Source organism: Muscardinus avellanarius (assembly GCF_963383645.1).
Source record: "Muscardinus avellanarius genome assembly, chromosome: 2".
Taxonomy (NCBI): Eukaryota; Metazoa; Chordata; class Mammalia; order Rodentia; family Gliridae; genus Muscardinus; species Muscardinus avellanarius.
This window is the reverse complement of record NC_137787.1, coordinates 200876804-200889918: the sequence shown is the minus strand read 5'-3', so window position 1 is coordinate 200889918 and position 13115 is coordinate 200876804. Positions and strand designations below refer to the sequence as shown.

General features: G+C 52.7%; 1 protein-coding gene across 4 annotated transcripts in view; it reads right to left on the bottom strand.

Annotated features, from left to right (window-relative positions):
* Nucleotides 1-13115, bottom strand: part of ARHGEF7 (Rho guanine nucleotide exchange factor 7) — a gene marked incomplete at both ends in the record, with an annotated part of 127663 nt that overhangs the window by 56016 nt on the left and 58532 nt on the right. For 3 of the 4 annotated variants that reach the window (XM_080689762.1, XM_080689763.1, XM_080689764.1), the window contains 2 exons: nt 4181-4311; nt 7600-7684. The exons of the other annotated variant lie outside the window; for it this stretch is intronic. In XM_080689762.1, the coding sequence (XP_080545888.1) occupies nt 4181-4311; nt 7600-7684 (216 nt within the window). The remainder of the gene's footprint in view (nt 1-4180; nt 4312-7599; nt 7685-13115) is intronic. 4 annotated transcript variants of the gene reach the window in all.

The window sequence follows — 13115 nt, the reverse complement described above, 5'->3', positions numbered from 1 at the left end:
ACAACGCGGGCCTCGGGGGACAGAGAACGAGGGAATCACCCTGGAGCAAGCCATGTTCCACCAGAAGGCAAGAATGCGGGGCAGGCAGGTCTCGGCTCTGTGGAGGTGAAGAGAACATGCAGCTTCTCTACTTCAAAAATGGTATGCCCAAGCCGGGCATGGTGGCGCATGCTTGTAATCCCCGCACTTGGGAGGCTGAGACAGGAGGATCACATAGGTTCGAAGCCAGCCTCAGCTACTTAGTGAGGCTCTCAGCAACTTAGTGAGACCCTGTTTCCAAATAAAAAAATATAAAATAGGTCTGGGAGTATAGCCCAGAGGTAGAAAAGACCCTGGGTTCGACCCCAGTACCACCAAAAAAAAAAAAAAAAAAAAGGCATGCCCAGAGAGCAGATGGAGGATAGTGTCAGAGGGGGACAGCAACAAATCTACCAAGGGCGGGTACCAGTCTCACTACGTTGGAGAATTTGAACTGCCTCACTAAGTTGGAGAAGGCCTCACTGAATTGCTGAGGCTGGTGAACCTGAGATCCTCCTGTCTCAGCCTCCCGAGTGCTGGGATTCCAGGTGTACCCCTATGCCCGGCTCAAATTCACATTCTTTAGCAGCTAGTGCCTTGAAGGGTATGCCAAGCTCTTTTAAGTTTCTTTTACAACACTGTTCTAAAGATAGACTATTTAGAGCACAGGACAAGCCAAAACACCCAAGGCGAAGCAGACAGGAGCATGTTCTAGAAGCCCTGTCTCCAGCTGCACACTCCACAGCCCCAGCTGCAGCCTGGTCCCGAGGGCTGGAAGGAAGTACTCCAGCCACCGCTAGCAGCGGAGCTGGAGGGGAGGAAGGGAGGCTGCAAGCTCGTCACGGTGCAGGCTGCTCTTCTTCCTACTCCCCCCCCCCCCGCAGATTAAGCCCAGGGGAAGTCTACCTCTGAGCTATAACTCCAGTTCTTTTTATTTTTCTATTTCAAACCAGGATTTAAGTTGTTGAGGCCAGCCTTGATTGAACCTGCAATCCTCCTGTCTCAGCCTCCCAAGTACTGGGGTTACAGGCATGTGATACCCTGCCCAGCTCCTACTCTTTGTAAAAAAATTCTCCTAAGCTGTGTCTTAACAGTCATCTGAGTTTAATATGACTCCAGGACCATCAGAAATATAATGAACCAAGCAAAAGGACATTTATATAAAAGACTGGCAAAACTCATCCGTCCTGCTAGGGCTCAGGACAGCAGAGGCCCTTGGAGAAAGTGCACGGGGTCGGTCGGCCTGTCCTCACAAGTGCTGCTCTCGGCACATTCAGAGGGCTGGACACACAACACGTGCACCTTTGAAAATGTGGTACATACCCACAGCTGGTACTAAGGGAGGAGAATGAGGTGGGTCCTCCCCTGCTCTGACTCAAATGGAAAAGGTGACCCCTCGCAGACACACAGGGCACCCCTGGGAGCAGTCCATCCCACTACCCTGCTTCCTCCCTTCACAGTGCCAGGCTTTACTCCAAGAGTGTGAATGCAGCCTGGCCCCTCCCCTCGGGGGACCACAAGACTGATCCCTCCCCCACAGTGACTGTCCCTGTTCTGTGATCTGCGGAAAACATCCACCTTCTCTAAGCTCCAACTTCCTCACAGTGGGTTTCATTTCCAAATGCCAAAACCTAGACAAGGTCCATTATTCTATATGCCACCGAATACTATCAGAATGGAATTCCATCATCTGTAAGACACATGCTGCTTGCAGATACACTAAAATGTTTCATGAAAAAAAGCCTTACAATTGATAAGACATGATATATTTTAAAAGCATAACATTTTCTGTTTACTATACTAGAAAACTGGAAAGACTTAAGTAATAAATTTTGGTGTCATTTCTTGCACGCCTCAGAAGCACACTTGGTGAACTCAGCAGCACCAAGGCCAGGTAACCCAACAGTGTCAGGACAGTGCGAAGGAGTGAGGACCAGGCACAGGAGGGGACAAGAGTCAACGTGTTTCAGCCCTGGGAGAAGTCACTTCTCCCAGAAACAAAGGATGACAGACACCACGCTGCTCGGACCCTTTGCCCGGACTCTGAACAACGCTGGAGTGCGAGGTGTGCTCGCCGACGGCCAGTGGAGGAGGGCTTGGAGCAGCAGAGTCTAGAGATTCTAGAAGGAAGACCTAATAGTGTGATCAAACCAACCCACAGCGCAGCCTGGGCAGCCTGGCTCCGCCACACCCTGGCCTCCCAGCCAGCTTCCTTTCCTGCTGAGAAGTGCCTCATGGAGCAGGGCTGGGCGGTTCAGTTTAGCGGAAAGCGTGAGGGCGGGAGGTGGCTGGCCACGGCAGAGTGCCCAGTGAGCCCTGGAGCACACGAGAAAGCGAGCGAGAGCCACTGTGCCTGCTGCTGTGCAAACCCCGCACCCCAAGGCGCACTGCCCAGAGCAGAGAGCTGGTGGCTCAAGGTCCTGGAAAGGAGGTTGTGAGAAGCAGCACAAGTGGGGCAGAGTTCAGGTGCGCCCAGCGACGAGTGAGTGCTCGTGCTCAACCAGACCTTAGACTGTGGGCCTCGTCTGGGTGGGAGCGTCTGCCGCAAGCTCCACGCTAAGCTGTGTTTAGTGAGATTCCACGGCTGAGCTCAGCAACGACAAGCTGCCTTTTGAGATCAGGAAAAAGAGGAGCGGCCGAGAGGTGGCCTTGGTGCACCGCCATCAGCCTGAACAAACACTGTTACTTCAGCATAATCCAAGAAATGGCCTCACTGAAATGAGTGTAATGGCCTCACAAGAAACTACACTCAGAAAATATAAGGACAGAGAGAGTCATGATCACCTGGCATATAAGTGAAGTCCGCCATGGCCCATGAAGAGACGCCACCCCACCAGAAGCCAATCAAAACACACACCAACCAGTAACAAGAAGACCACAGGGCAGAGAGAACTTCTCTAGCTAGAGAAAAATTAGTCCTATGCTAATTGTGACCTCAATGGCATCTGTTATCAACCTTCCACTGAACTTTATCTTGCTTAATCCTATACGTTTGCAATCCAGTCCTCTTTTACTCAGTGAGGAAACAAAGACTCAGATGAACATTGCCACCATGAAAGGTCAGACCAGAACACAAGTATTTTCTTACTCGAGGTGTGCTGCTTCTCATTTTCCTCTTAGAGTGTATAAAGCTAATGTAAGATGAGTATGTTTAGTGGTTTGACTTAGTTTCCTTAATCTGGATAGTGGTGCTCACAATGGAACTCTACAAAGTCTCCCGGCATCCAGTCCTATGAGCGGAGCCTGCAGGAGGAGGCCGCGTGGAGCGGGGAGAGCCAGGCCGCAGCTCACACGGCTCAGGTGCCACGGCATGAGAGCCAGAGAGGGCTACGAGCAGACACAGATGGAGCCTGATTCTCTCCAAAACGCAAAGGAACACGTACAAACTACATTCCTTCCTGCCGAAGTTCTGTTTTTATCTCTGCTCCATGAGCTTCACTCAAACCTGACGTCCCTCTACAAAATACAACTCTATCCAAATTAACGAGCAGTTCTTGAGGACCGTCATTAGCACACTTCACAGCCCCTGCCGTCTCTGGAAGAGGCGGGGCCTCGCAGACTCCACACAAGATTCCTGAATGTTCCCAGAGAGTCGACTACAGCAGCTCTCCGCTCACCCTTCCCGTGCCGGCACCTCCAACCTCGCGTAGAGCCCTGAGTGTTTGTGGCTGGGTTCCTCCTTCCCAGCGCGACTATCCATCTGAGTCGCTCCCTCCTCTGAGCAGCCAGGCAACAGCCCCCTCTGTGACCTATCTCCTGCCTGGAAAACCTCTCAAGGGGTGCACTGAGAAGAGGAGAAAGCCACCCTCAGATTCCTCCTCTGCCCCCTTTGTATAGCTAAGTGTTCCCGCACACCTATTTCCTCATCTACGTGTGCACAGCAGGTAACTTTACCCCAGGAACATGTGCTAAAAGTGCACATCCTTCTATACACGCAGAACTACACATCTTAATAGAAGCACAAAATAACCCAGTTTGTCAAAGTACCCACCCAGCATAAAATCAGGAGCATCTGCCAAACCAGCCTGCAGGAGCGACAGAGGCAAGGCCAGCTGCCTCCTGGTGCTCCAGTCTGAGAGGCACAAGCAGCGTTCCAGACAATCTGCACACTCTCACACCCCGAAGGTATTTAAATGTAAGTCATGAAAGCTCTCACACTTACCAAACTTCGGTCCTGGCCCTGGAACAATTTTGAAGTCCGACTGTGTGAAGACTGGGACCCGAGGGAATCGAAAGGCTTTATCCGGTGAGAAGAAGGCCGGGCGCACACGGAGTCACTTCCCAGTCCAATGTCTGAAAAGGTCGTGCCACACAGGAAGAGAGCGCTGCAAACGCCAGACACCGTGCACCCTCGCCACACATGCTCTGAGAACCAGGCCCGCAGGGCCAGCCAGGAGCAGCACACCTCAGCCCCGCACAGCAGGCCGCGCATGCACTCAATAGCAGCTTCTCCGCTGCTCTGTTAAGTGCCTTGCATTCAGTCCCAGTTACCTCTCCAGGCGCCATTGGGAGACGGCTACTTAGCCCTTCTTCTCTAAGCACCAATGTTCAGTCTATGGAATGTGCTCTGTTTTTAAAACCTTCCCTGCCTTCAGCTCAGATACCCACAGGGGACACGCCAGTACTCACCCTCCCACCTCTCCAAGGTTGTGTGCCACACAATAGCAAGAATTACGCTGCCGCGAGGCTGTGCCACAGATGGCCTGTGTGCCTCCAACAGAGCCCTCCCGAGTGGCCTGCCTCACCTCACAGAGGCTGAGAACCAGGAGGCAACATCAAGGGCCTGCTCTCCCCTCTGGATTCCTACCACAACAGGCTGACCAAAAAGTATGTGCTAGCCACCTCTCTCTTAGAAGCATTCAATTTTTTAAAAAAGAAGCTGGGGCCGGACGTGGTGGTGCACTCTTGTAATCCCCGCGCTTGGGAGGCAGAGACAGGAGGATCCTGCAGGTTCAAAGCCAGCTGCGCTGGCTTAAGAGACCCTGTTTCCAAAATTAAAATTTAAAATGGGCCTGGGAGTGTAGCCCGGAGGTAGAAGGGTTTCCAGGAACCCCAGTGCCACCAAAAAACAAAAAAAAGAAGCTGGGTGTGGTGGCGCATGCTTGTGATCCCAGTGCTTGGGAGGCTGAGACAGGACTGTAGGTTCTATTAAGCCTCAGGAGCTTAATAAGACCCTGTTCTCAAATAAGAAATGAAACCAGGCTGGAGGCACAACTTGGATGTAGAATGCCTCTGGGTCCAATCCTCAGCACCAAGAAAAGGCGATGCTCTGAGAGCTTCCCCAGGGGACACTCAGACATGCATGAGCCTCACCGCGCCAGCCAGGAGCCTTCCATAAAAGCACCCTACACTGATAGCCACTCTTCCAGCAGAGTTGTGTAGACTGGCTCAGTGTCTTACAAAACCCTGAGCTAGCTGCTGACTTTTCAAGTCTAAGGCCATCACAGAGGAGCCCGAAGCTGCAGCTCTTCTTGGCCACTCAGGATATGGAGACAGGAATTCACACCGCTCGCTCTCACCAGCAGGCTGGCTGAGGGCTGGGCAGGACTGCAGAGAGGCCCGGTGTCCCTGTGAGCCAAGGGTCTGGGCCACCGTTCTCACACAACCTGGCCAGTCACTTCTCTGAAGCCCCGAACCTAGCCAGAAGTGATGTCCACAGAGCACTGGACACGAGGGCACAGGCCTTCACCACCCCAAGCACAGGACCAGCAAAGGCCTTGCCTGACGATTCTGTCCATGAGGCCTACCCACCCTAGCCCTATGCTGCTGACCAGCCCTGGCCTTCAGGAAATTCTCACTATAACCAAGGCACCCACCACCAACTCTGTCTAACTAAAAGGCAGACATTCGCCAGGCACAGTGGCACACACCTGTAACCCCAGCAGTTGGGAGGCTGAGACAAGAGGCTCTTAGAATTAAGGCCAGCCTTAGCAACTCAGTGAGGTGCTCAGCAGAATAAAAAATAAAAAATTAAGGCTAGGGGTAGATCTCAGGTAGAATGCACCCAGGTTCAATTCTCAGTACCTAAAAGAAAAAGCAAAAAGCAAGTATTCATCTCAGTGCCTTCAACAAGTCAGTTTTCTTTAAGTGGCAGGACAGAGGGAGAGTAATGGCAGAATCTCCCCAAGAGCGGAGCGGCTCTTGGGGCACTCTGCCTCCTGCGGAGGCAGTCAAATGGAGATCTGCAAGGATCTGGTCAATCCCATCACCCTGGCTTCAAAACAGACTAAGAACAAAGAACCAACAAAGAGAAAAGCAAATCTTGTCTGAGACAGTCACTGACGTTATTTAAAAGCTGAAAAGTTACCAAGTTTATCTCCAAGCTTCCAAAGCAGGACCTGAAAGGAGAAAGACTGCATATTTTCCAGTGACATCAAGAACACACGAGAAGCACTTCCACAAGCAGCGGGGTCCACGGCCAGGCGCTGCAGGTCCCAGCCTACGGCATCTCCACCGTCGACCTGGAGGCCCCGGCGCCTGAGCCTGGACGGTTGGCGGCCACAGGAAGGACCACACGTGGCCTGGAGCTGCCCCAGCTTCTCTCCACAGACCCCCAGCTCCGCCTGCACTCGCCAGCCCCCACTGCTATGCGGCAGAGTGTGTCCAGGGCCAATGAAGGTTAGCTTTAGATTGATCGGGGATATTCCCGGCCCTGGCTGCCCCACAGGCCTATGCTAATTATGAGGCCAGGCCTTCACTCCACAAGCTGCGGTACTTCACTGTCACCAGATGACAGGACGCACTCTGAGGACTGTGCCAGCAGGAGGTCTGGGCGGGGCAGCCCTCGGCACACCCAGCTACGTGGTGCACCGTCGTGTACACATGTGGCCCATCACCAACCGGAACTTCCTCAGGCAACGCGTGTCTGCGGAAGCAGGCTGCAGATGGATGCCTGAGAGGACCAGATGGGGACGGCCACCGCAGGTGCTCACGGAGCGTTTCTCTTAGCACATTCCGGGCGAGTCGATCCACATGCACTTCTCGTTCTATGTCACCCACAATTTTATGTAACTGGTTTTCACCTCGTTACCTGTTGTTCACATTACAGCTACCGTTTCACAATGACAGGACTGAGAAGGCAACTCCACTGTCTACTTTATCTCCTGCATGAAACGGCAAAACGCTCGCTGGCAAACATCCCTAAGCAAAGGGACAGTTCAGGATGCACGTCCACCTTCACACCCCTGCCCTGGGCCATCTGCTTCTAGATGCTGTCGCCTGCACAGCCCTCAGAGGCGTTCCGCTCGGCAACAGTGGTGCCCTGCTCTGGGGCAGAGCTCCACACCGGCCAGTCCTTGGCCTGCAGCAGACAGGACCGGCTCTCAGCAGACAGGGCTTGGGCAGAAATCAGCTTCCAGATGGGGCCCAGAGCGAGCACAGGCTGGGAAGGGCTTGGGACCGAACCCTCAAGGGAGGACTTCCGCGCCGGAGCCGCAGCCCAGTGCTGAGGAGCCCAGACTCCCAGCACAGGGGCATGCCGCTGCTTACACTCAGCAATGCCCGTCCTGCCTCGCTGAGAACACCCACAGCTTCCACCCTTCCGCCTTCCCACACACTCAAAGGAATAAAAGAGAGTCTTACCTGCCGTTACTTTATTTAGAGTCACTAAGGAACTGAGGACCTTGTTAAAATTCTGCCCCTGATACAAATCATTTGCATCAAATGTCTGCAAGGAAAAATTAAACAAGCAAAATTAGTCCAGAGTTTGACACTGGGTGAAGGACAACGCCCCCCAGTACTGCAGGGTGCATACATGTGGGCATCCTGCCTGGAATCTCAAGAGGAAGCACACCTGCAAAGGCGGGGCCCGCAGGGGAGGAGCGCGGCCCCTCAGGAGCTGCACCTGGAGGAGGACCAGCGGCCTGCCTCCTCCACCTGGGCCCCGCTGCAGGCACCTGTGTGGCTTGCAGCGCTCTCCCCAGGGCACACAGAGGCTACCGGGCAAAGCAAGCCGCACATGGCAAGACACAGCCGATCCCAAAGGCAACATCCCCCCAGGGAAACCGCTGGCAGGAGGGCGGGGTGGACCAAGAATCCAAGGAGGAAAACCAGGAGGGGTGGGGCGGGCAGGGGCCCGGGCAGGGCTCTGGCCATGACCAGGGACTGTCAGGGCTGCCTAGAGATCCTCAGGGAGTAGACACATCCTAGAGAGGGGTACTTCGAACCATCGCTTACAGCTAGTCTGTGGAGTGCGTGCGTGCGTGCGTGCGTGCGTGCGTGCGTGCGTGTACACATACACACATGTGCACCACCCACCTGGAGCCAGGAGAGCCAAAGCTCGAGGCACAGCCTGGATAGAGACCACCAGAGTCCATGTGTGTGTGTGTGTGTGTGCGTGTGTGTGTGTGTGTGTGTGTGTGTGTGTGTGATGAAAGAGTGCATGTGTACACACACAGAGATATGCTAAAACACACAATGCTTTCCAAATACTGTCTGAAGATTACATGTCACTCTTGATCACCAAACAACCTCACACAAAAATGATCTAAAAGTCAAATCATCTACTACTTTGTCCTAGAAAAATTATGGAAAAGTATCTTTCAGAGGTGCAAGTAACAAAGGCATATTTAAAAACCAAATGAGTATCACATTAACATACTTTCTCTCATTAAGGCAAAAAGAACAAATTTGATCTGCCAGGCACCTCTGCTGTCCCCCTGGGCCAGCCCCTACCTGGGGAGCCTCCCAGCAGACCCTGCTGGGAACTCCGGCCTCCTGCCCCCTGCCAGCCTCCCCACCCCACCTCCTTCCTGGCTAAGTCTTACTCATCTTCCTGCAGGAGCCCTGCCTAGACAGCCATGCTGAGCAACCGGCAGGCTCCGGAGACCCTGTCACAGAATCCATCTCAGTGGATGACTCTGTGCCACTCCAGAGCATAGAATCCACAGGCCACCGCACCTCTCCCCACACTGGCTAATGTGTGCTAGCTGGAAGTGAACAGGCAAGTGCATCCACCCCGCCAGCTGCCCACGGCACAGGTCACTGCACTCTACATAGGGCACACCGAGAGCCGCCAAGAACGGCGAGGCCAAACCTGACCACAAAACCACAGCCGGGGAAAGGTCTTCTGTTCACGCTTTTTAAAAAGAATAACTAAAAAAGTATTATGAGATATGTTTATTCAAACACAAATAAGTAAAACAGACTAAGAAGTTGGAATGCAAGAAAGAGGCATCAAGCCACTAGTCAGCTGGAAAGCGCCTAAAAATAAGGCTCATTGTGCAAAGCTCAGGAGAAACAAGTCCAATGAAACAGCAAAGCTAACAAGCAAGGACGTGAACACAGCTAAGCATTCCACTTCTGACGCCTCACAGATCTGCCTATAAGAAGTCCCTCAAAACAAATTCTACAGAGCCACGGTGACAGTTCAACTGACATCCGTGAGTCAAGAAAAACCCAGCTCAAGCACAAGCTCCCCTGGGCTAACCGCCATCTGCCTTTCTAAGTGACAGACAGGGACTAAGCTGCATCTCTTTAAAGAACTCAAAGTATTAACCTGAAGAGGCCTCCTGTTCCTTACACACAAAACATAATTTCCCTTCATGGTAAGAAGCCGATGCGGCTGATGTGCGTTCCCCTCAGCTCCAGGCTACATTCCAAGCCGCGCCCGCTGCCAGAAGAAATCGGGATATCAAGGTCCACCAACCTTCATCGTGGCGAAGCCCTAACAGCAGGATGTGAGGAGCCCGCGTTTCCTGTTATTCTGGGACCCGCTCTCACTGGACACCAGGCAGGGCCTGACTGGCTGACGCCGCCACCACGGCTCTGGCGTGACGTCAGCAGCCAGTGAGTGCACCACACTCCTGGACGGGAAGCCGGGGCGAGCAGAGGCACATCTCAGCCAATGCTCAGCGCGCTCCTCTCAAGGGAGCTGGCTGGCTGCTTCCTGAAGCAAGAATGTGTTCAACAAAAGCAAAAACAAAGAAGTCTCAGTACAGAGAAGGGTGTTCTCGGGGCTAAGAGGAAGTCTCATTTAACTTCTACAGAAAGGATTCTGCAGAGAAAACCAGTGCAAGTGTGCACATGAGCATTAACACCGGACAACAGCAAGCTGGCCCACGTGCGCACCCAAGAGCCACGGCGAGTGGCCAGCCCCCAGGCCTCCTCGCCCCGACGGCCCTACCGCCAGGCTACTGCCAGCTAAGGAGAGCTAAGGAGAGCCAAGAGGAGCCAAGGACAGCGAGCAGACCCCACGCCTGGGCACAGGAGCAGCAGGGAGGAAGCAGGCCCAGAGGCTCCCGGACGTCACTGCGAGCTGTCCCAGGACAATCCAGTAGGATCCCTGAGAAGGAACCCAGAAATCAAATGTGACACAAGAAAGAATGCAAATTTGTCACTGCATCTTCACAGAGGGGTGCGAAGTAATTTTTTTCTGAAGTGGGCAAAGTTTGGGAGTCTCTGTACCCATTTGGAAAAGTATACTACAAAACTCATTGTTACCTTACATTAAGTGAATCGAATGCAGCACAGAATAATGCAATGTTCCCAAGATAAAACTGGCCTCCCAATTTCCACACAAAAGCTGCTATGAGATGTATACTGTGAGTCCCATATTTACCATGCAATCTCATGGGGACCACCCTGTATGATGCAGGTCAACAGATACCAAAGCGCCACAGCATAGGTACAAAAGCACCCGCCTTCTCGGGGGGGGCACGAAGCCCCTTCTCTGAGCTCCTTCCTCCTTTCAGGGAGGGCCGGAGTCCTGAAGGAAGGGAGCGCAGTCTGAGGTCAACCTGACAAGAAGTGCTGGGCTGGCTCACACTGCCTGGAGACCAGTGGGCAACAAAGGGGCCGCAGGCAAGGACAGGAAGCAGCGTGAGGCCCTGGCAAAGAGAAGAGGTGGAATCCCGAGCGGGCGGTGCCACGCCTGAGGTCGCTGCCAAAACTGGCCTGTCAGTAATTGCGTCCTGCTGCCAAGGAAAACTTGTTCTGCTGGCTGGTTGGTTGACTGGTACTCGGATTGAACCCAGGGGCAGTCTACCTCTGAACTATACCACCCCTCCACAGCCTTATTTTTACTTTTTATTTTGAAACAGAGTTTCGCTAAGGTGCTGAGGACAAGTTGCTGAGACTGGCCTCAAACCTGGAAAACATGAAACAGAGCCAGGCATGGTGGCGCACACTTGTAATCCAGTACCTGGGAGGCTGAGACAGGAAGATCTCAGCTTCAAGGACAGACTCTGCTACATAGTGAGGCCCTCTGCAATTTAGTGAGACCTTGTTTCAAAATAAAGAATAAGCCGGGCATAGTGGCACACATTTGTAATCCCCCGCTTGGGAGGCGGAGACAGGAAGATCGCGCAGGTCCGTAGTCAGCCTCGCTGGCTTAAGAGACCCTGTTTCCAAATAAATAAAAAATATAAAATAGGTCTGAGAGTGTAGCCTGGAGGTAGAAGGGCTTCCAGGAACCCTAGTACCACAAGAAAGAAAGAAAGAAAGAAAGAAAGAAAGAAAGAAAGAAAGAAAGAAAGAAAGAAAGAAAGAAAGAAAGAAAGAAAGAAAGAGAAAAGAAAAAAAGATAGGTAGGTCTGGGAGTATAGCTCAGAGGTAGAATGCCCCTGGGTTCCATCCCCAGTACCACAGGGGTGACACGCACCTAGAATCCTGGTACTTGGGAGGCTGAGACAGGAGGACTACAGGTTCACACCCAGCCTCAGCACCTTAGCAAGGCCCTCTGCAACTTTGTAAGATTCTGTTTCAAAAAACATTGGGCTAGGGGTATAGTTCAAAGGCAGAACGTCCCTGGGTTCAATCTCCAGTACTACAAAAAAAAAAAAAAAAACATGAAAACCACCAGAAAAGCAAGCCCTTCATTTCACTGAACAATGAAGGAAAGAAGCGCCCGTGTTACAGCAGACGGTCTGGCTCTCATTTCAGAGGAGAGCGTGAAGCCTAAGAGGAAACGGCCACCCCGCCTCACGAGTGAAGATTGTAAAGCACAGCAGCTAGACTCCATGTCTTCTGACTGCTCTGCAGAAACTGCTGCTTGGAGACTGAACACAGCTGGTACTCAGGAAAAATCTCTGGCCCTTGTGAAATATGCAGGACAGATATGAAGCAACTGGAACGAGAAGAAAAACGCTAGAAGGCGCTGGAGTCCACAGGCTTGAAGCAAGAGGCGAGAGCAGGAAGCCACCCGGGACCTATTCCTGCAGCAGGCGGGCACGAGAATGAGAATCCAGCGGGAGGACATCACCGGGAGCCTGGGCTGGAGCTCGACCCAGAAGACCACGGCATCACAATGGCCCCACGACGGCCCAAAGCAGCACCTCCTGATCCCTCTGTGAGCATTGCTAACATTTAAAACCAAAGGGAAGCCGGGCGTGGTGGCGCACGCTTGTAAAATCCCGTGCTTGGGAGGCAGAGACAGGAGGATCGCGCAGGTTCGAAGCCAGCCACACACGCTGGCTCAGGAGACCCTGTTTCCATATAAAAATGTAAAAATAGGTCTGGGAGTGTAGCCCGGAGGTAGAAGGGCTTCCAGGAACCCCAGTACCACCAAAAAAAAAAAAAACAAAAAAAAAAAACAACACAACAACATAAAACCAAAGGGAAGCCAGGCATAGTGGCGCACGCTTGCAGTCCTAGTACTTGGGAGGCCATGGTTCACAGCCAGCCTTGGCTACTTAGTGAGGGCCTCAGGAACCTAGTGAGAGCCTGTTTCAAGATAAAGAATAAAAATAGGGCTGGGGGTGTAGCTCAGAGGTAGAATGCCCCTGGGTTCCATCCCCGGTACCATTAAAAAAAAAGAAGAAGAAAAAGAAAGCCCTACCCTGAATCAAGCAGAAAAGCTCACCCACGTTCCCCTTCTCACATCTGAACAAGCGGCAACTGGGCACCTATGAAAAGCCGAGCACTGGTCTGGTCCGCAGACTATGTGCCAGGGACAAGACTATTCCAGATGGACAGAGGCTCGAAGAACTTGACCACCAGATGCATGAGCAGCTCTGGGCTGGACCCTGTTTGGACAAACCATCTACAAGGACAGGGGTGACACAGGCCAACTGAACACAGACTGATACTGAATGATGCTGAGGGACCATTCCTAAAACCGTTAGGCATGACTTACCAGCCTGCTGTGTCGGAGAGCAGGC